This window comes from Lemur catta, chromosome 6, assembly GCF_020740605.2.
Source record: "Lemur catta isolate mLemCat1 chromosome 6, mLemCat1.pri, whole genome shotgun sequence".
NCBI lineage: Eukaryota > Metazoa > Chordata > Mammalia > Primates > Lemuridae > Lemur > Lemur catta.
In genome coordinates, this window is record NC_059133.1 from 37,747,183 (window position 1) to 37,771,055 (window position 23,873).

Sequence of the window (23,873 nt, forward strand, 5' to 3'; positions counted from 1 at the left end):
TTAAGAGTCAGTATTTATTCTGATTAATATTTTACAAAATTTTGACAGATTTAATTTATGTAAGGAGAGCTAATTTATTAAACACTTTACAGGTTTTTCTTTCACAGAGTAACACAGTAAGTAGCAAAATAATACTTGGCACAGTTATAAATAAAGAAAATATAAAATAAAAATATCCATAGCTTAAGTATAATGATGCTGTTTTATGCCTATTGGTATTTCAAATAAATTCCTGGAAACAAAAATATTAACAAAAACTCCAACGAAGTAATTCATGTTCAGAGCTGAGAATTAAGTTCCTATTTGCTAAAAGTATCCAATTAAGATGATATGAACTATTCCCAAATGGTTCATCGTCATATACAACTTTAGAACTGGGTTTAGTTGGTTCTACACATAGGACCTACCAAATAATTAAACAGACGGCACACTGCTGCACAGTTGGCTCCTGGCCATCTGACCATTTCTGAGTTACAGATTTCACTGGTACTATGAGATGGTTACTCCTAAAGCATTCACGATGTTAATATTTTCCATGTAATTTCTAGGTTTTTGTCTATTTAACTGAAAGACATTTCTTTTGCACTGAAAAGAATATTGTACCACAAAGAAAGAGCATGGTAACAACATTCTTATCCAAACTCTGAAAACCGCCCCCTAGTCTTCAACTGTAGGTAAAAATGTATTTGATAAAAACTGCAACTGAGTCTTCATGTGAAGTGGCTCAAAATACAAAAATTAAAACAAATTCTAGCATTGTATAAATAACTTTGAATTTAAAAATTATCTAAAATTTCCCCCAATTAGTAGTCAAAACTAGCAGAAACATTTGTAAAGTTAACCAATTTATACATTCTATGACAAAATGGCACAATGCTATTGCCACCCCACACCCATCTCTTCCCTTTTCAAAAATAAAGCACATATGCCAATTTTCTAATATTAAAACACTCACATACACTAAGGGTAATCTTTTTGATGTGTGACTTATGGTCAAATAAACTATTATATAAAAATGGTACTTGGAAATACTGAACATCAACTATATACATTTTCACTGCTCCTCTTACTAAGGCAAGGGGCGAGTATACCACTAGATTGCTTTAATACCTGTAATCTGCATTTTACAGAGAATACTAATTTTACCAAGCATGAGACATGCAGTGAACTTGCAGGGTATAATGCCTATTAACAGCAATTTTGAACATCACTAGAAGCTCATTAGTTATCTTCCTTTTCTTTTTGGTTGGATAAAAAGAAATGAGCAGCTTTAAAAACACTAACACATACAGACACCAAGAGAAAACTATTTGATAAATTATTTATATACAGATACACATTCTTTACACTGGTCTAGGATCTGTCATCAGTCTGACCACACTTCCCTCCCCCTCTCCCACCCCATTCCCTCTCACAGGTTTCCCACAGGTTGCTCGAACCACAGTTTGCTACAGCACTTAAGATGACTAAACCAAATCTCGCTCTGTAAACAACAGTTATGGAAGCAGTGACTAGTTTACCAATAAGGTATGGAAATGCTGCAACAAAAATTGATCAGTGCATCACATTTAACAATAAGAAAATCTTTCTGAAATTGTTTCAGAAAGAAGTAACAAATTTCAAAACATATTCAATAATGGGAAAATGGAAATAATCTTGGGGATTAAATTCTACTTTCTGATAGGTCATTTTTTTTTAGAAATCAGAATATACCAATAGCATTTCTTTTACTCACATGTGCTATATACAGAGATCATGCTCCCTCTTTATGTAAACTCCATTATTTTATCTATAATTTATTTTGCAGCTCAGAATTTAAAAAGAAGTATATCCATTTATCTCTATTACTGAGAATTTTGCATTATTTGTTCTGCCTTTTCTTGAAAATATCACCTCAAACTCTTTTAAAAATTGGACCGCTTGAACATCAAATTAAATTCTAATTTATTTTTCACTGGATAGTATCTGCTAGTATACATTCTACGTGGTGTATCATGCACTTAGTAGGGCTTTTAAATTTGAACAAAATAATGTAACCTACTATACTCATGCAAGTGATTCATTATCAGACCATAAAACCTCAGAACAAGGTTACTACAAATTATTTCACTGAACTAGAAATATATCAGCGCTGCAATAGCTGATAGAAACAAAATATTGTTAGCACATTTTATTGTGAACGTTATTTTCCTGTGCCTTTGAAGACACATTACAGTAGACCCCTAATGAAACCACATGATTTTCATCACAGTATTTACATGTACATTCTAAAATGTACATAATACTAGTCAATCAACATAAGACAATTCTCCTGAAATTAGATGCAATACTTTTAGTAGACTGCATCATAATATTTAGCCATATTCCATAAATTTAGTTTTAGTTAGAACATTTCTGATCAGTATACCATGTCTGTCAAAAGAATAAGTTCACCCTTTTTTCGTGAAAAGTACTACGAGAACAAAACAGAAAAGTTGAGTATGTTGTGAATTTCCACATTAAGAACCATTAAAATTCTCCTTATGATCTTTATTCTTCCCAGAAACGGCAGTGTGTTCTGTCCATGTTTACTTTTGTTAATAAAAGTGTTGAAAAAAAGACTGTAAAATTCACTGTTAGCCCTACACATAGCATGCTCTTGTTCAAAGGATGTGGATTCGAGTGTGAGAGAGACACGGACAGACACAATTTTCAGGCACCACTCAGCAATATGCTTCATAGGATAAAGATGTTGCTACACAAGTTGGTACCCAGATCCTGATATTTGGTCATATTCTATCGTATACTGCCTGGTCCAGTCCACGATAACAGGACGAAAGAGGCCACAGCATCGAAATTCAAAGAAGTCTATAATATTCCTTACACATCCGTGGCTAAAAATATCCCCCACAAAAAGAACAAAAAGAAAAAAAGTCAATTAGTACAAATGACTTAATACACAAGTTCAATACAATTTTGGTGTTAAAAAATAACTTTTTCTAAACTAAAACTCAGTTTACTTGCAAGAAAGAACCAATTTGTAACTCTACAAAATATATATGAATTCATATTTCTCCACTTCTCTGCCAACACTGATTTCTCCTTTTCTCTTTTGCTAACTTAAAGGGCGACACAACTATATTTTAAAGTTCAGGAAATTTTAGGACTTGAATAACGCCTTTGGAAAAGCAGTCAGTTTTACACCTGATATAATTATTGTACCTATGGGAGAATTCTCAAAACTGCCCAACTAACTTCCTTTTGTTTTTATTTAAAAGGTTTGCTTCCTTTCTGAAAGTATACAATAATTAATATTATCACAAAAGCTTGAGGGTTGACAGAGGCCTGAGTGAAACTCAAAGTGTTAAATATTTTATGTGATTAGGACACTACTGTTTCTAAGCACCAGACTGAATGCAAATTTAAAATTAAAAAGAAAATATATACATATATAAAGAGTATCACAAATATATACATTAATGTGATGAATTCTGTTATGTTATGGTATCATACTGAGCTACCCAATGCTACTTCTGCAGAAATCTTAAATTCAATAGGATTTAAAAGCTATTTATATAGAGCTAAGTAAAACAAATAGTCCCTATTCCATATCCTATTGCCTTACCTACAGACAACATTTCTCTTTGATGTATTCACAAAACAATTACTGAGTCCAGTTAGTAAGGTAATTTGCATGACAAGGGAAAATATTAAAGTTATAAATATGAACATACTTGAATGGGCTTTCAATAGATGTCGTTGTGACTTTAAAGTGCTTGTATCTTCTGGCATTCATTCTTTCATTTGTAGTAATACCTAAACATGATATCTAAGAGGTAAGAAAAAGTAAATTATTACTTGTTCTGAATATTTAATGTAAAAACAAGTTAATTCTCAAGAGAACTACGATGGAGAAAAAAATAAAGTCTGTTTTTGGTTTTCCATCAGATCATCAAGCTAGTTTATATGGTATCATTTTGACTTTATGAAAAGTAGCCAGTTCCATGGGAAAAATATTTGAAAACAGGTTATTTAGCATAATGCATGTGGACAGATAGACACTATATCCACAGACAACTTCTCCATCAGTCTCTTATAGAATGAGCTTTTAAAATATTCTTACTTTTTTAAAAAGAAGGCTTTTGAATAAATACTGATATCTGTGGATAATAAAATACCCATTAAAATGAACACGAAGTTGATGGCATCATCAATCTAAGCTCACACAATATCCAACTGGATGTATTTGACTCAGGAATAACAGAAATAAAAATTTTTGTTGAGAGAAGTACTGAACATCAAAAGTTGCTATTATGAGAAGAGGAAGGAGTAGAAGAGGGCAGTAGAAAAGAAAAGTACATTGAAAACTAAAATTAATCCTTGAAAAGCAGAAATGGTTAGGAAGAGGATACACTATCATCTTTTAAGCAAGGAGGGAATTTTTGAAAGAGTTTTCTGTTAGTACACTAAAGAACAAATAATGCACTTGAACATACCTGGTACATCTGACACATGAGTAATACAGCCACCCACATGAAATGAAAAACACTGTTCAGAAACATCCAAAACATCCAAGGAGAACATGTGGCAATTTGAGTAATGTATGTCCAAAATCCATCCTTGGTGTAAGTGGTCTCACAGTGCAGACCCCAGTCTAAAAGCAGAAGTATTCACATTTACTCAATATCACCCAATATCACCCAGGCATTTGTGCCGGCATCACTTAGAAAATATAATCTAACAGTCGAGATTTAATTGATGACATTCAATATCAAATGATTTTATACTCTTAAATAACCCCACATGTATTAGTGAAAAAACATAACAAAGAAATGGAAAAGCAGTTAGCCAATCTTTAAAAATATTTCTGTATCTTAAGAATAAACAGTAGTATCTGACTGGTATTGCGAACACACAGTATTTTTTTTAAATCTTCTTTACACAAAGATGATATATATAAGTGAGATTTCGGGAGGGGAGTGGGAGGCATATAACATAACAGGATCACCTTGGCGAGGTGAGCTTTCTCTAATACAAAATCTCCTGTTCTTTGAAAGCTGCTGCCATAAAGTACTACTGTTATTGGCAGGACAGTATTCTCTCTGAGGTGTTTTGGGTCAGAAATTAGGTCAGCTCTGTGACCTAATCTTTCTATTTATCTCTATTTTAGGAGGTAGCCTCCTTTTGTTCTTGGGGCAATAACACTGATTATTTTCAATATCTGTGAGGGTAAGTGGACCAGGAAATCATCTTTCTAATATTTATTTTTAAACTAGGATCTAACATGCTAAGCACCACAATGCCCTGAAGCATTGTAACTAATAACTAATATCTTAATTTAAATTCTTTCCAGATTGTATTCTTTTTTTTTTTTTTTTTTTTTGAGACAGAGCCTCACTTTGTTGCCCGGGCTAGAGTGAGTGCCGTGGCATCAGCCTAGCTCACAGCAACCTCAAACTCCTGGGCTTAAGCAATGCTACTGCCTCAGCCTCCCGAGTAGCTGGGACTACAGGCATGCGCCACCATGCCCGGCTAATTTTTTCTATATAGATTTTTAGTTGTCCAGATAATTTATTTCTATTTTTAGTAGAGATGGGGTCTAGCTCAGGCTGGTCTCAAACTCCTGACCTCGAGCGATCCACCTGCCTCGGCCTCCCAGAGGGCTAGGATTACAGGCGTGAGCCACCGCGCCCGGCCCAGATTGTATTCTTAACGCAATAAAAACTCATCATTTCTTCTAAGATACTAAATCCACATGACTGAATTACGAACATCTTATCCTTAAAAAGGTAACTTATATATTAATATTCTCTAACAGGCAATAATTATAACTTACTTTTCAAAATATTTCATGTTCTGTGCAAACTTAACTTTAAGTATATTTTCCCAACTGTTTGGAAAGAAAGAAAGAACTAGCACAACCACTTAATCTATAAACTACTAGAGTAAAACAAGCATGTGATGTGAAAAATGTCAGTGTATTTTACCCAGAAGCTTTTCAAAGCCTATTAAACCCACATATTTTTCAAAGGACACAAGTATTAAAAGGTGGTCAACTGATAATAACTGGTTGCTTATAGTAAATGTTGAACATATTTGATGGATCTATATCTTTTTTTTCCTTTGTGCTTTGTAAGGTGTCCCAAACCAATTTTTAGTTAAAAGACTTGTCATTATCATAATTTGTTAATATGGTAAGTAATCTGAGTATGCAAACATTTATATTTTAATAAGGCAAAAAACAAATTGTACTCACAAGAAATACAACCATAAATCATCCAGCAGATCATAAAAAGCAAGAAGAATAGGTAGCCCATAAAGTATCTATGGTTGCCTGCACCTAAAGAACAACACAGAAGCAATATTTTTTTAGCTAAGAAAAAACACTGGTAATACACTTTTGAGGGGTATGCCATGAAAGGTGTGATCACATACATAATGATTTTATAAAATGGATTTCAAGAAAATATTTTAATGAGAATGCTTATAATTACACACAAAGATGTGGTGACTGCAAAGATGTTCATTCTGAAGGCAAAGGAGTCCCCCAAAAACAAACAAATCACAATTCTGATCTTTAATCCTATTCTTTGCTTTGTGAGGTTTAAACTAACCCTACTTTATCTTTCTTTTCAAAGGCTTCTCCCAAACAGTTACATAATCTTTGTAATGTTTCCCATCTGTCAACTCAAAATCTCCAGGGCCATCTCTCAGAGCACTTAGTTACTACACCATTCTTAAACACTGAAGTGTGTACAATTCTTATCTGTCATTTCTCTGTGCCTCTGTACATACATTATGTCAAATATTATTGCCTTACTTTCTCTAGTTTAAGTAAAAATCAGTATTATTTGCCTCCTATCAATTTCATTGTTACCCAAAGGGGAAAGCAGAGAAGAGCAGCACCACTCTATCAGAGAACTGATAGAGAAATGATACCAATCTTCTCCAGATACTGGTTTTGTAACATTCCACACCCCCCACCTACCCAGCTAACTTGCTGTTTTATCAACCAGAAGATAACTGGGGGAATGACAGGTGCCAGAATAAACTTTCTATTATCAATATTGTACTTTATCAGTTACCTAAAGTAACTTAAGTGAATGATATATTTGGAAATTTCCAGTATAACTTACCTACACAATTACCCACCCATGGGCAATGGTGGTCAAATTTCGCTATACAGCGGTTGCACACACCACAATGTTTGGACCTTACTGGTTTCCGTATCTGTTAATAGGCATGTTAAAGGATTATGAAAGACATTATATTAAGAAAAGCCAAACATTTATTTTCTCAAAATATAATTATTGAAAAAACTGTGTATTTTAAAACATTATACCAAGGTTTCCAAATGATTAAGTTCAAACAAAAATCACTATTGTTTTGTTTAATGAAATTCAACTGCAACCACAAAGACTAAAAGGATAAGCCTACTCCAGAATATAAACATTTTTATATAAATATATTTTTATTTTTTTTTAATTTCAGCATATTATGGGGGTATAAAAGTTTAGGTTACGTCTATTATCCTTGCTCCCCCTCCCCTGAGTCAGAGCTTCAAGCATGTCCATCCCCCAGACGGTGAGCACTGCACCCATTAGGTGTGAATATACCCATCCCCTTTTCCCCTCTCCAGAATACAAACTCTTAAGAATGGAAGAGAACCATCACTTTACAAAAGTAACTACTAAGAATTAAAAACCAATTTGATATTATATGATACTATATTTAATTTACATCCCCCAAATTTCTGAATAATAAAAACATATCACTTTCCAGGCTTCTAAATTATGTCTCATTATTAATAATTAATGGTCATAATACTGGTTGCTATTTAATAAAACTGTTTCTTATTAAAATGAAGATCAGCTTAGAAGTGAATAAAAGAAGCTTTTAAAATTCAAAATCATTAATACATATCTTTCCCCAAATTAACAAAGTCAGCAAGAAACGGTAAGTGTACACATCTATTTCTCTTTATTATAATAATAAAGTGCCTACCAAGATCTCAGATTAAGCATTTTCCCTGCTGAAATGCATGACCATATCTAAGAAAGTAGAACATGCTAAAGGGGTTTAGATAATCACTATTTCTTGACGAAAAACCATAAAATCCATAATTCAGCTCCTGACAGGCAATAAATAAGTCATGTTTATGATGTCTCTTTGAAATGTTTTTTACCCTACATTACTCTAAATCAGCCAAGTGAATACAAGAACTCATTGGTGATCTTCAAAGGGCTGGCAGTCCCAATGTTGGATATATGATAAGAGCTAGAGTTATTAACTCATGCCAGAAATAAAATTTATAATATCCTTCACTGGTGTTTCAACAAAAGCACTGCCATTTCGTCGTTACTATGCATAAGGTTATACACTATATTGAGGTACCAGGTAAAAGGCACAGGTGGATTGTGCAGTTCTTATATTTACAAAATGATCTGTGGACCAAAGAGAAGGGGGCTATTCCTCACCACAGATGTGAGACTAAATCTACTAAGGGGAATGCAGTGGGATATATCAAGCAACTTCTACCCATACTTCCAACCCTCAACTATTTTCCCTTTGGGCAACACTAGTTGAAAAGCTGTTCAACAGACTGATCGGTTAAGCAGCGATGTGCTCTGAAGGTTACTGAACATAACAGTCTCCTTGGCTGACTTACAAAGTAATTTATTTTTAGAAAACTCTGATCTACATGTGTCTATTTATCAAAGTGAAGCATTCCCATATAATGATAACTACCTCTTAATTTGAATCATTTTATCATAGGATATGCTCTTTATTTTATAATAAGGAACTATCTAAAGTACATGGCTTATAACATAATATATAATAAAATAGTTACACTATGATGACAAAAATAGTCTTGTTTTTGCCATGAGGTATTTACTTAACAATGAAACTGCTATCTCTATTTAGTGACGATACAAATAATTTGTTTGCCATATGGCAAGTATATCAGCATTGCATACTTGACTTTGTGGAACAGAATATTATTTTCACAAAACAGTAGTGTATCAAAACATTCTAGATCATAAGAAAACAACATGAATCTTGGCAGTTACCCATCTTAAAGCAGAGAAACAAAAACCTTTTTAAATAATGCCTGAACATACAAAAGAATCTAGTCAGTATCCTAAAGTTGCTACCCAAAGTAAAGCAGCATATATTCTGAATATTCAAAATTGTAATTGGTCAAAGAACATTAAGTGAAATAACTTAAAAAGAATTTGTAGACCTAGAATTCTGTTTCAAAACCATAACCCTGAACCTATTATTAATAAAATGTTAAGACATCAGTTCACTTGCAATGTATAATTTAAAGGTATGAAAGAGCATTTGGTTTCATGTACGATATGGGGATATCTCAATTTTCATGTACAAAAACATGACTTAACCACTGTGGCAGCCTATAAATTGTTCACAAATACTAACTATAAAAGCTAAGCAGAAAATAACTAAAACAGTATTCTACAGAAAACTGATATCTATAATAATAAAATAAACAATGTCAATATTACTATACCTTACTCCATAAATAAATACTACTTAATTTCATACATATATCTTTGCCTACAGACCTGGTTGAAGATGACCACTTTAAAAATAATAAAATAGTGTTCAAAGTTGTATAAACACTCTAATACAGACAAAAACTGCTCAAATTGAACTTGTTTGGAGGCCATGTTGTCTTAAAAGTTATTAATGTCTAATGGATTTTCTCACTGTGACTTTTAAGTACAAGAACAAATTTTCTCAAAATGTAGTTAAGAAAACAACCTCATAGGGAATCATAGTAAATCTCTGATTTTAAATACTTTATTACTTAGTTTTTACTTTACTGAGTTACATTTTAAGAGAAAAGGAACGAGAATGAATATGAATAAATGGCACCTCTGAATGAGAAATGTAATCAAGGTCTACCATCAGGGAGAATAAACACATTGGGAAGGAGATAACTGTTGACCATCTTTCCTCTTGTGCCATTCTAAATGGTACTTTTTAGGCGGGATGAAAATGTGTTTAGCAAAAGAAATTTTTCTCCTTGTTCCCCATACTCTCTTTGCTATGCCACTGTTAGGAGGAAGGGGAGGGAGGAAAGAACAAAGAAGAAAATACTACCAAGCAGGTACTGCAGAATATACTGAGGTCCAGACTTCCTGTCTCTGCAAGTTCAACTATTGTCTGTGAATTAAAAAAAATAGTCATTTTATTCAAAACCGAACAAAGCTTACCAACTCTTTTACCATCACTATGAATCAATAAATATGATATTCATCTTCAATTTACCCATGTTTTCAGCTCAAAAGAAATAAAATCTTTTGTTCATTTACTTCTGCTATTTTATTACAGTACAAATACTGAAAAACATAAGGGTAGCTGTCTCTAAGCAGCTCAGAAAAGGGGGATTAGACCATAAGAATTTGCCACTGTCTTCATCTACTGTGGACAAGAAAAATTCGAGGTTTGTTGTTTTCAGAGACTTAATAAAATAGGTCTTAAAATAATCTAAAATGCCTCCAGTCTAATTCTCCAAATACACAATATTCTTTAGATTATAAATTTGTTTTTCCTAAGTACCTTGGTTACAGAAAAGGGGTGCCCTGGATCGTATACATAAATATTTAGTTACTGGAATGGTATACTGGCCTTCTAGTCTATACGGTTGTTCAACAAATACCTACTAAATGCATACTATTTCCTGGGGATTTTCAGAGATGTTTAAGATATTACATTCACCCCTCAAAGCAATCACACTATCCTTATAAGGGAGAGAAACATGAAATTATTAAATGTCATGGAAGTGTAAGGACAGGCTTCACAAGAGCACCAAGGGTGAGCACTAAATAAAATATATATAATCTCAATTTAGTTTAAAACTTCTTTATATTCTAAAAGACAGTTTCTTCTAATATCTGCTACAAATTCTATAAATACTGATAATTTTACAGCCAAACCCATGTGACTTAGATTATATTTTGCTACCTTTTTCTTTTGCTCTTCTGTAGCTTTAATAATCCCTGGATCTGATTTCCAAGATTTTCCAAAATTGTAGAAAAGTGCAACACTATTGGCAAGGAATGGAAGATGGATAAATAAAAAGTTGAGATGTGCCTGAAGTTAAGGAATCTAAAGAAGCAATGATAAATGAGTTACTATTATATATAAATTTATAATCCATAAAATTTTACCACAAAAGAAAATGCCTACCAACCAAAAATATACAAGATGTTTTTCATCAAAATATTTTCCCATTATAACTAAATGTAAACAGTAATAATCTGACTTTTTTATAAACTTTAAATCATGTACACTGATCTGACATTTTAAAAATCATAGTATATGCATTAAAATCTTTATATATCTACCAAACAATGATAACAAAGATTGCTTTTAACTATAAGAAAGTAGAAAAGGAAAAATTCTTCCCTTTGCCTTTTTTGAACATACTGAAGTTGACCTTAATTTCAAAAAAGATATTTTTAAACTTACTTAAAACAGAAAGAGTTTCTAGGTTCACTTTTTTTCTATCACATAAAAATATAAGAAATGTATTCGGCATTTATAGATTTATCAAAAATTATTTTAAATAACTGAGAAATAAAGCAATATTGCTAGAGCAATACATTTCTTAGACACAAAACAGCTGGTATACTCGAAGACCATTCTGAAGACTTTATATGGGTCCAAATATACAAGAATTTCACAAGATTTTTAACATTATCATGTATACACACTTTTCACATTTCTCATGAAGCAAAGACAGAAAAAGAACAGTTTTTTAAATTAAATCATCCTATATCTGATTGGCAAATACCAAACCACCAAATAACCACCTAAAATACAGGAGAAACAAAGGAAGAAGAAAAAGAATTAGTTATTATCACCAGCCATATTCAAAAGTGATTTATTTCTCTTTTCCTTTTTTCCTCAGTCCCCTATCTTCCCTAACTTTTACCATCTTTATTCTACAAAATATACTGGTATAGCCACCAGAGAGCCAGAATTCAAATTTTCAGGTGTTCCAACTCCAGCTTTTGAGAATAAAGTGTGCAAAAGAATGCTGAACCTTGGCATTATTCAGGGGCAGCACCTTTATTTATCACAACAGTTTCAAAAAGGTGCTAACATGTAAATAAATAGGTCAGGCCCTTAGAACTTGGGTTAAATTTGCAGGGGGGGGCCAGCTAGCAGCTCAATATATGAATACATATTTGAAAGAGATATTCTAGAATTAAATATCAGATGACCTTAAAGAATTTCTTTGCTTGCTCTTAAATGGTAAAGAGATTACATATCTTCAAATGGTAGTGTGAACTTAACTTTAGCAATAGGTTAGACAAGCTAATTTTAAAAATTTATATGATATAGGCACTCTCTACAAATAGCATGGTTGTTTTTGGTATTAATATGATTATTAGAGACAATGAGAAAGCACTAAAACAGCATAAAGACAAAAACAATAATTCTACAAGCTAACGATAACTTTCTTTCAATTTTGGTACTCTGTATTTTAAATCATAATCAGATCATAATGTATTTAAATATTAAGATTAACAAAATAAATAACACATTAATTACCAACTATGTGCCATTTAAGCAGCACAAGAACACTATTATAAATCCGGGTATCCCCACTTTACAGATGATAAAACTGAGGCATAGGCTAAATTGTCCAAGATTACAGAGTGAGTTAGAGGCAAAGCAAGTATTAAAACCCAGTTTCCTCATTATCTGTGCTATTCTGCCTCTCCAAATAATTTCCTAGGTTAATAAATATTGACTTAGGAAAACATTATCTTTAGGTATAAACATTTTTTATACACACATACTTTTATACTGCTGGATTATTTTCCAGATAGATATACCAATTTATAACCCCACTGGCAACACTGACTGCTTGATTAGTACATTTGCATTAGCAGTGAGTAAAGAAAAAATGTTGCCAATTGTCGAGGCAAAAGAAGCATCATTTTATTGTTTTAATTTATATTTATGCTTTTATGCTTAAACAGCCCTCCAATTAAATATAAAACAAATATTAATTATCGATGTTTTCATTTAAATGCTTATAGTATCATTTTTTACATTTAACCCTTTAAACTATTTGGATGTTATTCTGAAGCCTAGTATGAACTGCAGCTCTAACCTTAAAGAAATTTATCTAACTAGACTTTCAAGCTAGGAGTATAGAATGAAATTCATACACTAAATTTCTTTATCCAACAAAATGTACCAAAACAGTAAATCAAACACATCAACTGCCTCCAAAAATATTAGCAACAACTTTGGAAGGGGAACAATCCACGCTATACCATAAAGCTCAAAACTGAAAGCCAAGGAATGAAAATGATTCTGGTAAGGCAAGTTGCCTGGGGCAGCTATTAATCCTGCTTCCACCTGTACAAGTATCAATAGTATGAAAAACTGCAGATGAGTACTCTGATCAATCCCACCATAGCACTCTGCTATGGACTGATCGTGTCCCCTGAAAATTCATATGATGAAGCCCTAATCCCCAATGTGAATGCATCTGGAAACAGGGTTTTTTAGGAGGTAATTACAGTTAAATGAGGTTACAAGGGTGGGACCCTAATCCAATGGGACTGTGGCCTTCTAAGAGGAAAAGAGAGAATTCTCTTACTCTTTGTTCTCACCATGTGAAGACACAGCAAGAAAGTCATCTGCAAGCTAGGAAGAGAGCCCTCACTAGAACCCAACCATGCTGCACCCTGACCTCAAGCAAGCAGCCTCCAGAACTGTGGGAAAATAAATTTCTGCTGTTTAAACCACCCAGTGTATGGTATATTGTTATGGCGGTCTGAGTTAACTCATTAATACACACTCTCACTTCTCAGCCCCACTCAACTGGAGAGAAAAAATTGAAATGGTGAATAGATAACTTTAACAAGTCAAGAAAATCCTTTGAGGAACATACGTCCCTGAATACCACTGCATGGCTTCCACTAAGTATCAAAGACATGCCAAGGCTTGTCATTAATAAGGTAACTTAATTAAATTGAGGGGGTGGTTGGTGGGGGATAATTCCAACATCATTCTATCTCTAAGGCTAGTCAGAATGGAACCTCAGGCAGAACTTTTAACAAGATCTTAAGACAGCTAAACCCAGACTCCTGAGTAAGAACTTCCAACTGAGCTCTCTTTTTTCCTCAGGCTACAGAAAAATGGATAGAAATTTAGCCAAACTGTTGCACTGAAGAGATATCCTAGTACCACAGAGGATGAGAAAAACTTCAAGAATTATTCCACAGTACACCAGAGAAAACAAAAAAGTCTGAATAAATTTGCCCAAGTTAATAATGAACATGATGAAAGATGAAAAGAAATGGTATAACAACTTTGCGAACATACTTAAAAAAAAATCAAATGAGAAAAAAGGTGCACAACACTCACAAAGCAAAGAATCTAGTCTGAAAACCTAAGGACAAAGGCAAATTAACCAAAAATGTTTCATAATTATGAGTCCTATAAGAGATTAGAGATAAGGTGATACAACAATTAGAACCACACGAAAAGGGTAATTCTACAAATAAGAAAACAGAGACGAAACAAAATCATTACATAACAGACAAACTAAAAATTTATAAAGATAAATACAAGGAGTGTAAAAAGACGATGACAATCATAGTAAATGAGGAAAAGGACAAAACAATAATTAGAGTCAAGAGTACGAACACAGATGATAGTCAAAGATAATTCAACATACGGATAACTTTATCCCTGAAGTAGGAAACAGAAAAGAAGTCAGAGATTGTAATAGAGAAAAATTTCAGGAAAAAATGAAGGAAAACCTTCATTTTCGCATATTACATACACAATATACAAATAAAATCTCCATTTTACATACCGCATACTGAAAAGACATACTGTATATTAAGAAAATCCGAGGGACAGTGATTAACATCCTCTGAAACATACTGGTTGTTTTTCAATCTCAATGATAAAGAATGTCCTCCTGAGTAAATTTTTTTTTTTTAATATCTTTTATAATGTGTTGCTGAGCTGCTAGTAGAGTAAGAGAACCCCTTGGAGACCAGACATAATAAATAAGCACAAATCTAGAGGTAAATTGGTTTAGAAGTGTCATATCCATTCTTTGAGATTTCTCTATTCCTATGTGCAATATGCTGTTTACAAGAGACATTTCTAAAATTTAATGTCATAGTAAGGTTTAAAGCAAATACTACTTAAAATATTCATTGTTGATGCTTTTTACCTTGGATCACTGCATATCAATACAAGGTTCAATTCATTAGAAAGAAATAATTCTAAACCTATACCCACTTAACACTGTAACTCCAATATATGTAAAACAAAAACTGAACCACAAAAAGAAACTGACAAACACAGTGGGAGATTTTAACACAACTCTCAATAAATGATAGTGCAAATAGGTAAAAATTTAGTAAAGATACACTGATTTGAGTAACCCACTTAATAAGCTTGATTTTACGTATAAAATTAAGCTAAAATAGTATATAAAGTGTTACTTTTTAACCTTAAATGTTTCTAAAGTGTTACTTTTTTTTTTTTCTTTTTTTTTTGAGACAGAGTCTCGCTCTGTTGCCTGGGCTAGAGTGAGTGCTGTGGCGTCAGCCTAGCTCACAGCAACCTCAAACTCCTGGGCTTAAACGATCCTCCTGCCTCAGCCTCCCGAGTAGCTGGGACTACAGGCATGCGCCACCATGCCTGGCTAATTTTTCCTATATATATTTTTAGCTGTCCATATAATTTCTTTCTATTTTTAGCAGAGACAGGGTCTCGCTCTTGCTCAGGCTGGTCTCTAACTCCTGTGGTTAAACAATCCGCCCTCCTCGGCCTCCCAGAGTGCTAGGATTACAGGCATGAGCCACCGCGCCCAGCCTAAAGTGTTACTTTTGAATCTTAATGAAAACTAAAGGATTAAATTAATTAAGACGTTAAAGAAAAAAACTGAACAAGTAGACAAAAGGAAATCAAAATTATTGAAAGTGAAAATAAATAGGAGTTAACCTAAAGTTGTATCTTTGAAAAACCTAATAAAATAGATTAACTAAATATGGACAGCCCTAATTAATACAAGGAATAAGAAAAGAGAAATAGCATCTGAGCTTAAAAAACAGAGAAAATGTAGGACATTTGAAAACAGAAGAGATGGACAAATCCCTAAAATGTGTTAAGTACAAAGTTGAGTCAAATAACCCATATATTATAAAATTCTTCAATAAATTATAAAATTAACCTGTAAATAACAAAGAAATTGAGTAGTTAAAAAAAACAAAAAAAAATACTTCATGTAAAGCAAACCCCAGGCTAAAATGGTTTTACAAAGTCTAATAAACTTTTTTTTTTTTTTTTTTTTTTTGAGACAGAGTCTCACTCTGTTGCCCAGGCTAGAGTGAGTGCCATGGCGTCAGCCTAGCTCACAGCAACCTCAAACTCCTGGGCTCAGGCAATCCTCCTGCCTCAGCCTCCGAGTACCTGGGACTACAGGCATGCACCACCATGCCCGGCTAATTTTTTTCTATATACTTTTAGTTGGCCAGATAATTTCTTTCTATTTTTAGTAGAGACGGGGTCTCGCTCTTGCTCAGGCTGGTCTCGAACTCCTGACCTCGAGCTATCCAACCTGCCTCGGTCTCCCAGAGTGCTAGGATTACAGGTGTGAGCCACCGCGCCTGGCCAAGTCTAATAAACTTTTAAGAAATCAGTAATTTCAACTAACCCAAATCTTTTTAAAGAATATAAAAAGGAGAACAATTCTCCAACTATTTTATGAGGATGATATGCTGGTATCAAAACATAACAAAGACATTAAAAAAATTATAAGAAATCTAATTTACAAATATAACATATAAAACTGGTAAAAAATTTAATCCAGCAATGTATAGAAAGACATTATGCTCAAGTATGTTTACTCTAGATATGTATAAATGGTTTGATATTAGAAAAATCTATTATTATTTAATATTGAAAGATTAAATAAAAACCTATATACAACTCACAAAAGGCCAAAAAAGGAGGGGGACAGGAATGGAGGTTACCTATAATATACAAATAAACATCACACTCAATGGTGGGATTCCTTTTAAAATCAGGAACAAAAGAAGAATACCTATTCTGTGTCTATTCCACAGTGTATTGACATCTAGCTAATGCAATTAAGATCAGTAGAGGGTGGCTGGGCACGGTGGCTCACGCCTGTAATCCTAGCACTCTGGGAGGCCGAGGCGGGTGGATCGCTCGAAGTCAGGAGTTCGAGACCAGCCTGAGCAAGAGCGAGATCCCGTCTCTACTAAAAATAGAAAGAAATGATCTGGCCAACTAAAATATATATAGAAAAAACTAGCCAGGCATGGTGGCGCATGCCCGTAGTCCCAGCTACTTGGGAGACTGAGGCAGGAGGATCACCTGAGCCCAGGAGTTTGAGGTTGCAGTGAGCTATAACACCACTGGTACTCTAGCCCAGGCAACAGAGTGAGACCTTTTTTAAAAAAAATATATATATATATTTAAAATTAAATAAATAAAAATTATCACTTGATTAAAAAAACAAAGGTCTAAACATCAAAAAGTAGTCACTTTCTCTAAATCAATCTACAGTTTAAATAGAATTTTTTTTTTTTTTTTTTTTGAGACAGAGTCTCACTCTGTTGCCTGGGCTAGAGTGAGTGCCGTGGCGTCAGCCCAGTTCACAGCAACCTCAGACTCCTGGGCTCAGGCAATCCTCCTGCTTCAGCCTCCCGAGTAGCTGGGACTACAGGCATGTGCCACCATGCCTGGCTAATTTTTCCATATATATTTTTAGCTGTCTGTATAATTTCTTTCTATGTTTTTAGTAGAGACGAGGTCTCACTCTTGCTCAGGCTGGTCTCGAACTCCTGAGCTCAAAAGATCTGCCTGCCTCGGCCTCCCAGAGTGCTAGGATTACAGGCGTGAGCCACCGCGCCCGGCCTAAACAGAATTTGAATCGAAATTGCATTAGGGTTTTTTGGAACTTACAGAGCTGATTCTAAAAAATTTAAATGGAAGAGCAAAAGGCTAAAAAAAATAAAGCTAAGACTTCTCTGAGAAATAACAAAGTTAGGAAAACTGCTCTTACGTGATATCATAATTTAAGAACAAAGCCATAGTAATAAGCTTCTACAGTAATAGTACAGGCAGACAGATCAATAAATTGAATAAAGTATCTAGGAAACTTGATAAATATCAAAGTTGAGAATGCAACTCAGTGAAGAAAAGGTATGCTGGAACAATGAGCTCTCCAGTAGAGAAAAAGGAAGATATTAATCCCTCCCCTCACATCATTCATTTACAGTAGTCAAAGGTACATGATTAAGAACGTAAATAAGAGAATACCTTTAATGACTTCACAACGTGTGCATGAAAAAGATATATAAATATTTATAGCAATAATGCTGGAATTCATGAAAGGTGATGATTGGATATCTGAAAATAAGTATTAAAAAGCTGAGGGTATTAAAAGGAAACTGGAAAAGACACAAAGAAAATTGGAGAAGTCTGACAAGTAACCCACAGGGAAAAATGCATAAAAGGAAAATGCATAAGAGAATGGAGAAAATGATAATTCTGCACATTCTTCATTTTTATGTATGTAATCATCACCCCAGATTCTAGACATTATTCACATCTTTTTTGGGTTTAGAGAAGCTTTAATTTGGCTTAAAATCAGATTGAAAAATAACATTTTCAGATATAAAATTCCTAATAACCTACTACCAATATTTCAAAAGTGGTGCCAACACAATAAAACTGTGGTCAACAATCCCTGGGCCGCAGACTGGTACCGGTCCGTGGCCTGTTAGGAATTGGTGCACAGCAGGTGGTGAGTGGTGGCTAGTGAGCGAAGCTTCATCTGTATTTACAGCCGCTACCCATCACTCACATCACTGCGTAAGCTCTATCTCCTGTCAGATCAACAGCAGCATTAGATTCTCATAGGAGTGCAAACTCTACTGTAAACTGCACATACGACAGATCGAGGTTGCGCAGTCCTTATGAGAATCTAATGCCTGATGATCTGAGGCAGAGCTGAGGCAGCGATGCTAGCACTGGGGAGCAGCTACAAATACAGATTATCATTAGCAGAGAAGTTTGACTGCACAATAAATGTAATGTGCTTGAATCATCCCAAAACCATCCCCCTACCATGGAAAAACTGCCTTCTGTGAAACTGGTCCCTGGTATCAAAAAGGTTGGGGACTGCTGCTATAAACCACTGACTATACTGGCTATGTCAGTGGATTCTAGAGTTGTTTAATTATTACAAAAGAAACACAGCCAATGAAAAAAAATTTCAAATACATAAATAGATAAGAAGCAAAATCACTCATTAGTCCAATACCCAGAGATAACCACTGCTGAACTTACATATACTCATTTCTAGCTCTTTTCCTTTGTGCATTTTAAAATTAGAACCACTCTGTAAATATAATTTGGTATTTTTAATTCATCCTATCTTATATATGAGCCCATATGATTAAGCCTTAGAAAACCATTTTAGTGGTTATTTAATACCATTCCATATATAGCATAACTGATAAAACCATCCCCCTATTTAGTTCGGTTAGATATTCAGATTGTGTCCATTGTTTCCCTATTACAAATAACACTATGAGAAATATCCTTGCAAATAAATCTTTGATCATATGATTATTTATATATGATTAAGACATCAAGGGTATTTTTTAAGATCTTTCTATGGGTTGCCAAATTGATTTCCAGGATGTTTTACGATCTTAAAAGTATGTGCAGAATATAATATAAGGACATCTGAAGATACACTGAATCGGGTCAGAAAGCTGAGTCCTACAACAAATTCTTGGTAATTATTAACACCTACCTCTGTGACTATGAGCAAAATATATAACTTCTCTGAGCCTCAATCTTTGCATCAGTTAATCTCAAAGAATTATTCTGAGTACCAAGAAAAATAATATATCTGAAGAAACTACAAACCAAAAAGTACTGAATAAATATAAGGTGTATCGGGAGATCATTACTTAATGAACATTGAGTAAAAACTTATTTATTAAAACAAATAGTATCAATGTAAAAGTCACTATTACCATAAAAATACCTATTAAGTAACCTATTAAGTTGGGTTATCACAGGAAACCAAAACAAAGTTCATGCACTTAATCCTCACACCTACTTGCTAAAATTTATTTGTAACCACAAAAATCAATATTCACGGCACTTTTTCACTCATTCAGTGGACATGAACAAGGCAGTGGAAAATCTGAGTCAACCAATGCACCCATTCTCAGCTGAGGTTCAACAAGGCAACATTCTGACTTCTTATTTTAGTTCTCATACTGTAAACAAGTATCCTTTTCGTGGTTTAATGCCACATTTTTTGTGCTTTCAGTTGATTTTGCTGTTTAAAAGGGCCCTGAAGTGCAATGCTGAAGTGCTATCTAGTGTTCTTAAGCACAAGGAGGCTGTGACGTGCCTTACAGAGAAAATATATGGGTTAGATAAGCTTCATTTAGGTGTAAGTTTTAGTGTTCTTGATTGTGAGTTCAATGTGTATTAAATAAGGTTTTTTAAAACAGAAACACATGTAAAACAAGGTTATATACTGATCAGTTGATGAAAATGTTGTGACCTGCCTTGTAGGACCCTAACCCTGTATTTCCCTTAGGAACAATGGTTCAGTATTTTCTCTTATGAGTTAGTGCTTGCAGCAACTTTCTAGAACATAACTACTGAGAATAATGAAAATCAACTGTAGTTCTACTTTTCAAAACTAATCTAAATCAGTTTTAATTATATATGTTGCATGAGTTGCAAGAAGAAAATGGTAGAAGCAACAGAAAAGAGGGTGCGGTCATGAAGAGAGGTAGTCCTGGGCAATTAAGATGGAAATCAAAAGATTTTTCAAACTGAACCACAATCATGACATAAGCATTCAAAATCTATGGGATACAGTAAAAGCAATGTTAACAGGAAAGTTCATCACCTTAACTGTTTACATCAAAAAGACAGAAAGATCACAAATTAACAATCTAAAGTCACACCTCCAGAACTATAAAAAGAAGAATGAACCAAACACAAAACTAGCAGAAGAAATAACAAATCTCAGAGCAGAACTAAACAAATTGGAAACCAAAAAAAAAAAAAAAAAATACAAAAAGTCAATAAAACAAAAAGTTGGTTCTTTGAAAAGATAAACAAAATCAATACATCTCTAGCTAGATTAACCAGAAATAGAGAAAACCCAAATAAGCTCAATCAGAAATGAAAAATGAGACATTACAGCTGATACCACAGAAATACAAAATATCATCCATGAATACTACGAAAATCTCTATGCACACAAACTAGAAAATCTAGAGGAAATGGATAAATTTTTAAAAACACACAATCTTCAAGCTTGAATCAGGAACAAATAGAAACCCTGAACAGACCAATAACAAGTAATGAGATTGAAACCTTATTAAAAAATGCCCCCCCCCAAAAAGCCCTGGACCAGATGGATTCACAGGCAAATTCCACCACCACACCTACAAAAAAGAATTGGCACCCATTCTACTGAACTGTTCTACATCAAGAAGGAGAAAATCCTCCCTCATTCTATGAAGTCAATATCACCCTGATACCAAAGCCAAAAAATGACACAACAAAAAAAGAAACCTACACACCAATATCGCTTATCAACATAGATGCAAAAATCTTCAACAAAATACTAGCAAACCAAATTCAACAGCACATCAAAAAGATAATCCACCATGACTAAATGGGATTCATCCCAGAGATGGTTCAATATACATACACAAATTAATAAATGTGATTTACCACAGAAACAGAAGTAAAAACTAAGACCATATGATCATCTTATTAGATGCAGAAAAAGCATTCGATAAAATCGGGCACCCTTCAGGATAAAAACCCTCAACAAACTAGGCACAGAAGGAACATCCCTCAAAATTATAAAAGCCACATATGACAAACTCATGGCCAACATCATACTGAACAGGGAAAAGTTGAAAACATTCCCCCTAAGAACTGGAACAAGACAAGAATGCCCACTGTCACTACTTCTATTCAGCATAGTACTGGAAGTCCTAGCCAGAGCAATCAGGTAAGAGAAAGAAAAAGGGCCATCCAAATTGGGAAAGAGGAGGTCAAGCTATCTCTGCTTGCTGACAATATGATCTTACACCTAGAAAACCCTAAAAACTTCACCAAAAGGTTTATAGAATCGATTAAGTTTCAGGTTACAAAAATTAATATGCACAAACCAACAGCATTTCTATAAACTAAATTACATTTTAAAAGTCATGCATAAGTAACACACACTTATTTAACACTTTTTACATGTCAAATGTGTCCTTAGGTGTGTTCATCTTCTCAAGAACTCTATGAGACAGTACTATTATCATCCCTCTTTTACAGATAGGTAAGTATAAAGCTTGGTATTCTCATACTACAATTTTTATTTGAAAAATTAAATTAACAAATGTAATTTACTCAATGAATTTAAAAAATGAAATATATACCAATCCATTTTAAAAGCAGAATTCTTCAAATAAGACAAGTTAAACAGACTTGATTGTTCTGGCCTTCCCTTCAAAATCTCTGTCTCATATTCCCAATTCCCCAACTTTGGAAACTTGCATAGCTATTTTATATTATCTCCACATAAAGAGAAAAAAAGAAAAAAACTCAAATTATACTATATAATACTCTCTAGCATTAAGTTTTCATTATTAAGTTATTTATTATTTACTAAATTTCTCACTACTCAGCACTTATCCACAGATTAGGAGAATAACAACAGGGTAAAATTATTCACAGATGTGAATCTTAGTTTTTTTTCTTGAAAACAAATTTTAATGTCCAGTTTAGGAAACACAAAGCTAGAAAATATGTCTGGAATACTAAAGTCATTTCAGAGGTCAGTGCTTTTTACAAGTTTAAAATAGATGAGGTAATGAAAACAAGCAGATCTCTTTTACTCACTAAATGCTCCAATATGGCAATTCTAATGCTTAATATATCCTTGAGGAATAATTTTTATGTCAAAGTATAATACAAGGCCAGAATTAACTAGTGAAAACTGCCATGAGGAAGAACTTGATACTTTCACTAAGAAAATGTTTATTAATAAAAGCACTATACTTTCTGAAGGTAATTGACTGCAATAAAAATATAAAAATTATAAATGTATTTATTCTGTGCTTCAAGTATCAAAAATAAAATCAGCACATTTTGTTTTTCAACTAAAACACAAGGCCACTTTATAAAAATATTATAATATGTAAGGTTGTAAACTGAAACAAGGTACTAAGATTGTTTATAGATAGTGACAAGTCACCAAAAATTATATACCATTCAAAACATTTCTTATATACTTTTTATAGCAATGTTTTGAAAAAAGATTTAATTATCAGACATTCATAAAACATGTACCTTTATTATAATAAATCAGTCTGTCTTGCTGATTGAAATTTTTCTGTGTAAAAAGATCAAAAATTGATATTGGCTTTATTTCTCTGATATGCACACATGTACACACAATTTCAAATTACATTACCTTTAAAAAGTATACTACACTGATAATTTCCTAGAGTCGGCAAATGTTTGGGGATACAGCATTGTATGCTTTTCAGGAAGCAAAAGAGACAAAATACTTTTAAAAGAATATGAACTCTTACCTGCTGCAACAAAGAAAGTTGTGACATTAAGAAAATATTTAGAAAAAATAGTCTGATACTAAAATTTAAAAATTATAGTTAGATATGTTTAGAGTTAGATAAATACATGTTTCAGTCCCATCCTCATCAGAGACTAGCTAAATGACCTTGGGCTCCTTAAGCCTAAATTTTCTCATCTATAAAATGGAAATAACAATACTAATT

The 23,873-nt window shown here is 33.4% G+C and overlaps 1 protein-coding gene across 2 annotated transcripts in view; it reads right to left on the reverse strand.

Annotated features, from left to right (window-relative positions):
* The window catches only part of ZDHHC17 (zinc finger DHHC-type palmitoyltransferase 17), an 84,394-nt gene continuing 60,521 nt past the window's right edge, over nucleotides 1–23,873 (reverse strand). For both annotated transcript variants that reach the window (XM_045553328.1, XM_045553329.1), the window contains 7 exons: nucleotides 10,972–11,096; nucleotides 10,108–10,170; nucleotides 7,116–7,209; nucleotides 6,236–6,319; nucleotides 4,476–4,633; nucleotides 3,714–3,808; nucleotides 1–2,873 (listed from right to left, as the gene is read on the reverse strand). In XM_045553328.1, coding sequence (XP_045409284.1) covers nucleotides 2,735–2,873; nucleotides 3,714–3,808; nucleotides 4,476–4,633; nucleotides 6,236–6,319; nucleotides 7,116–7,209; nucleotides 10,108–10,170; nucleotides 10,972–11,096 — 758 coding nt within the window. In that variant the 3' untranslated portion in view covers nucleotides 1–2,734. The remainder of the gene's footprint in view (nucleotides 2,874–3,713; nucleotides 3,809–4,475; nucleotides 4,634–6,235; nucleotides 6,320–7,115; nucleotides 7,210–10,107; nucleotides 10,171–10,971; nucleotides 11,097–23,873) is intronic.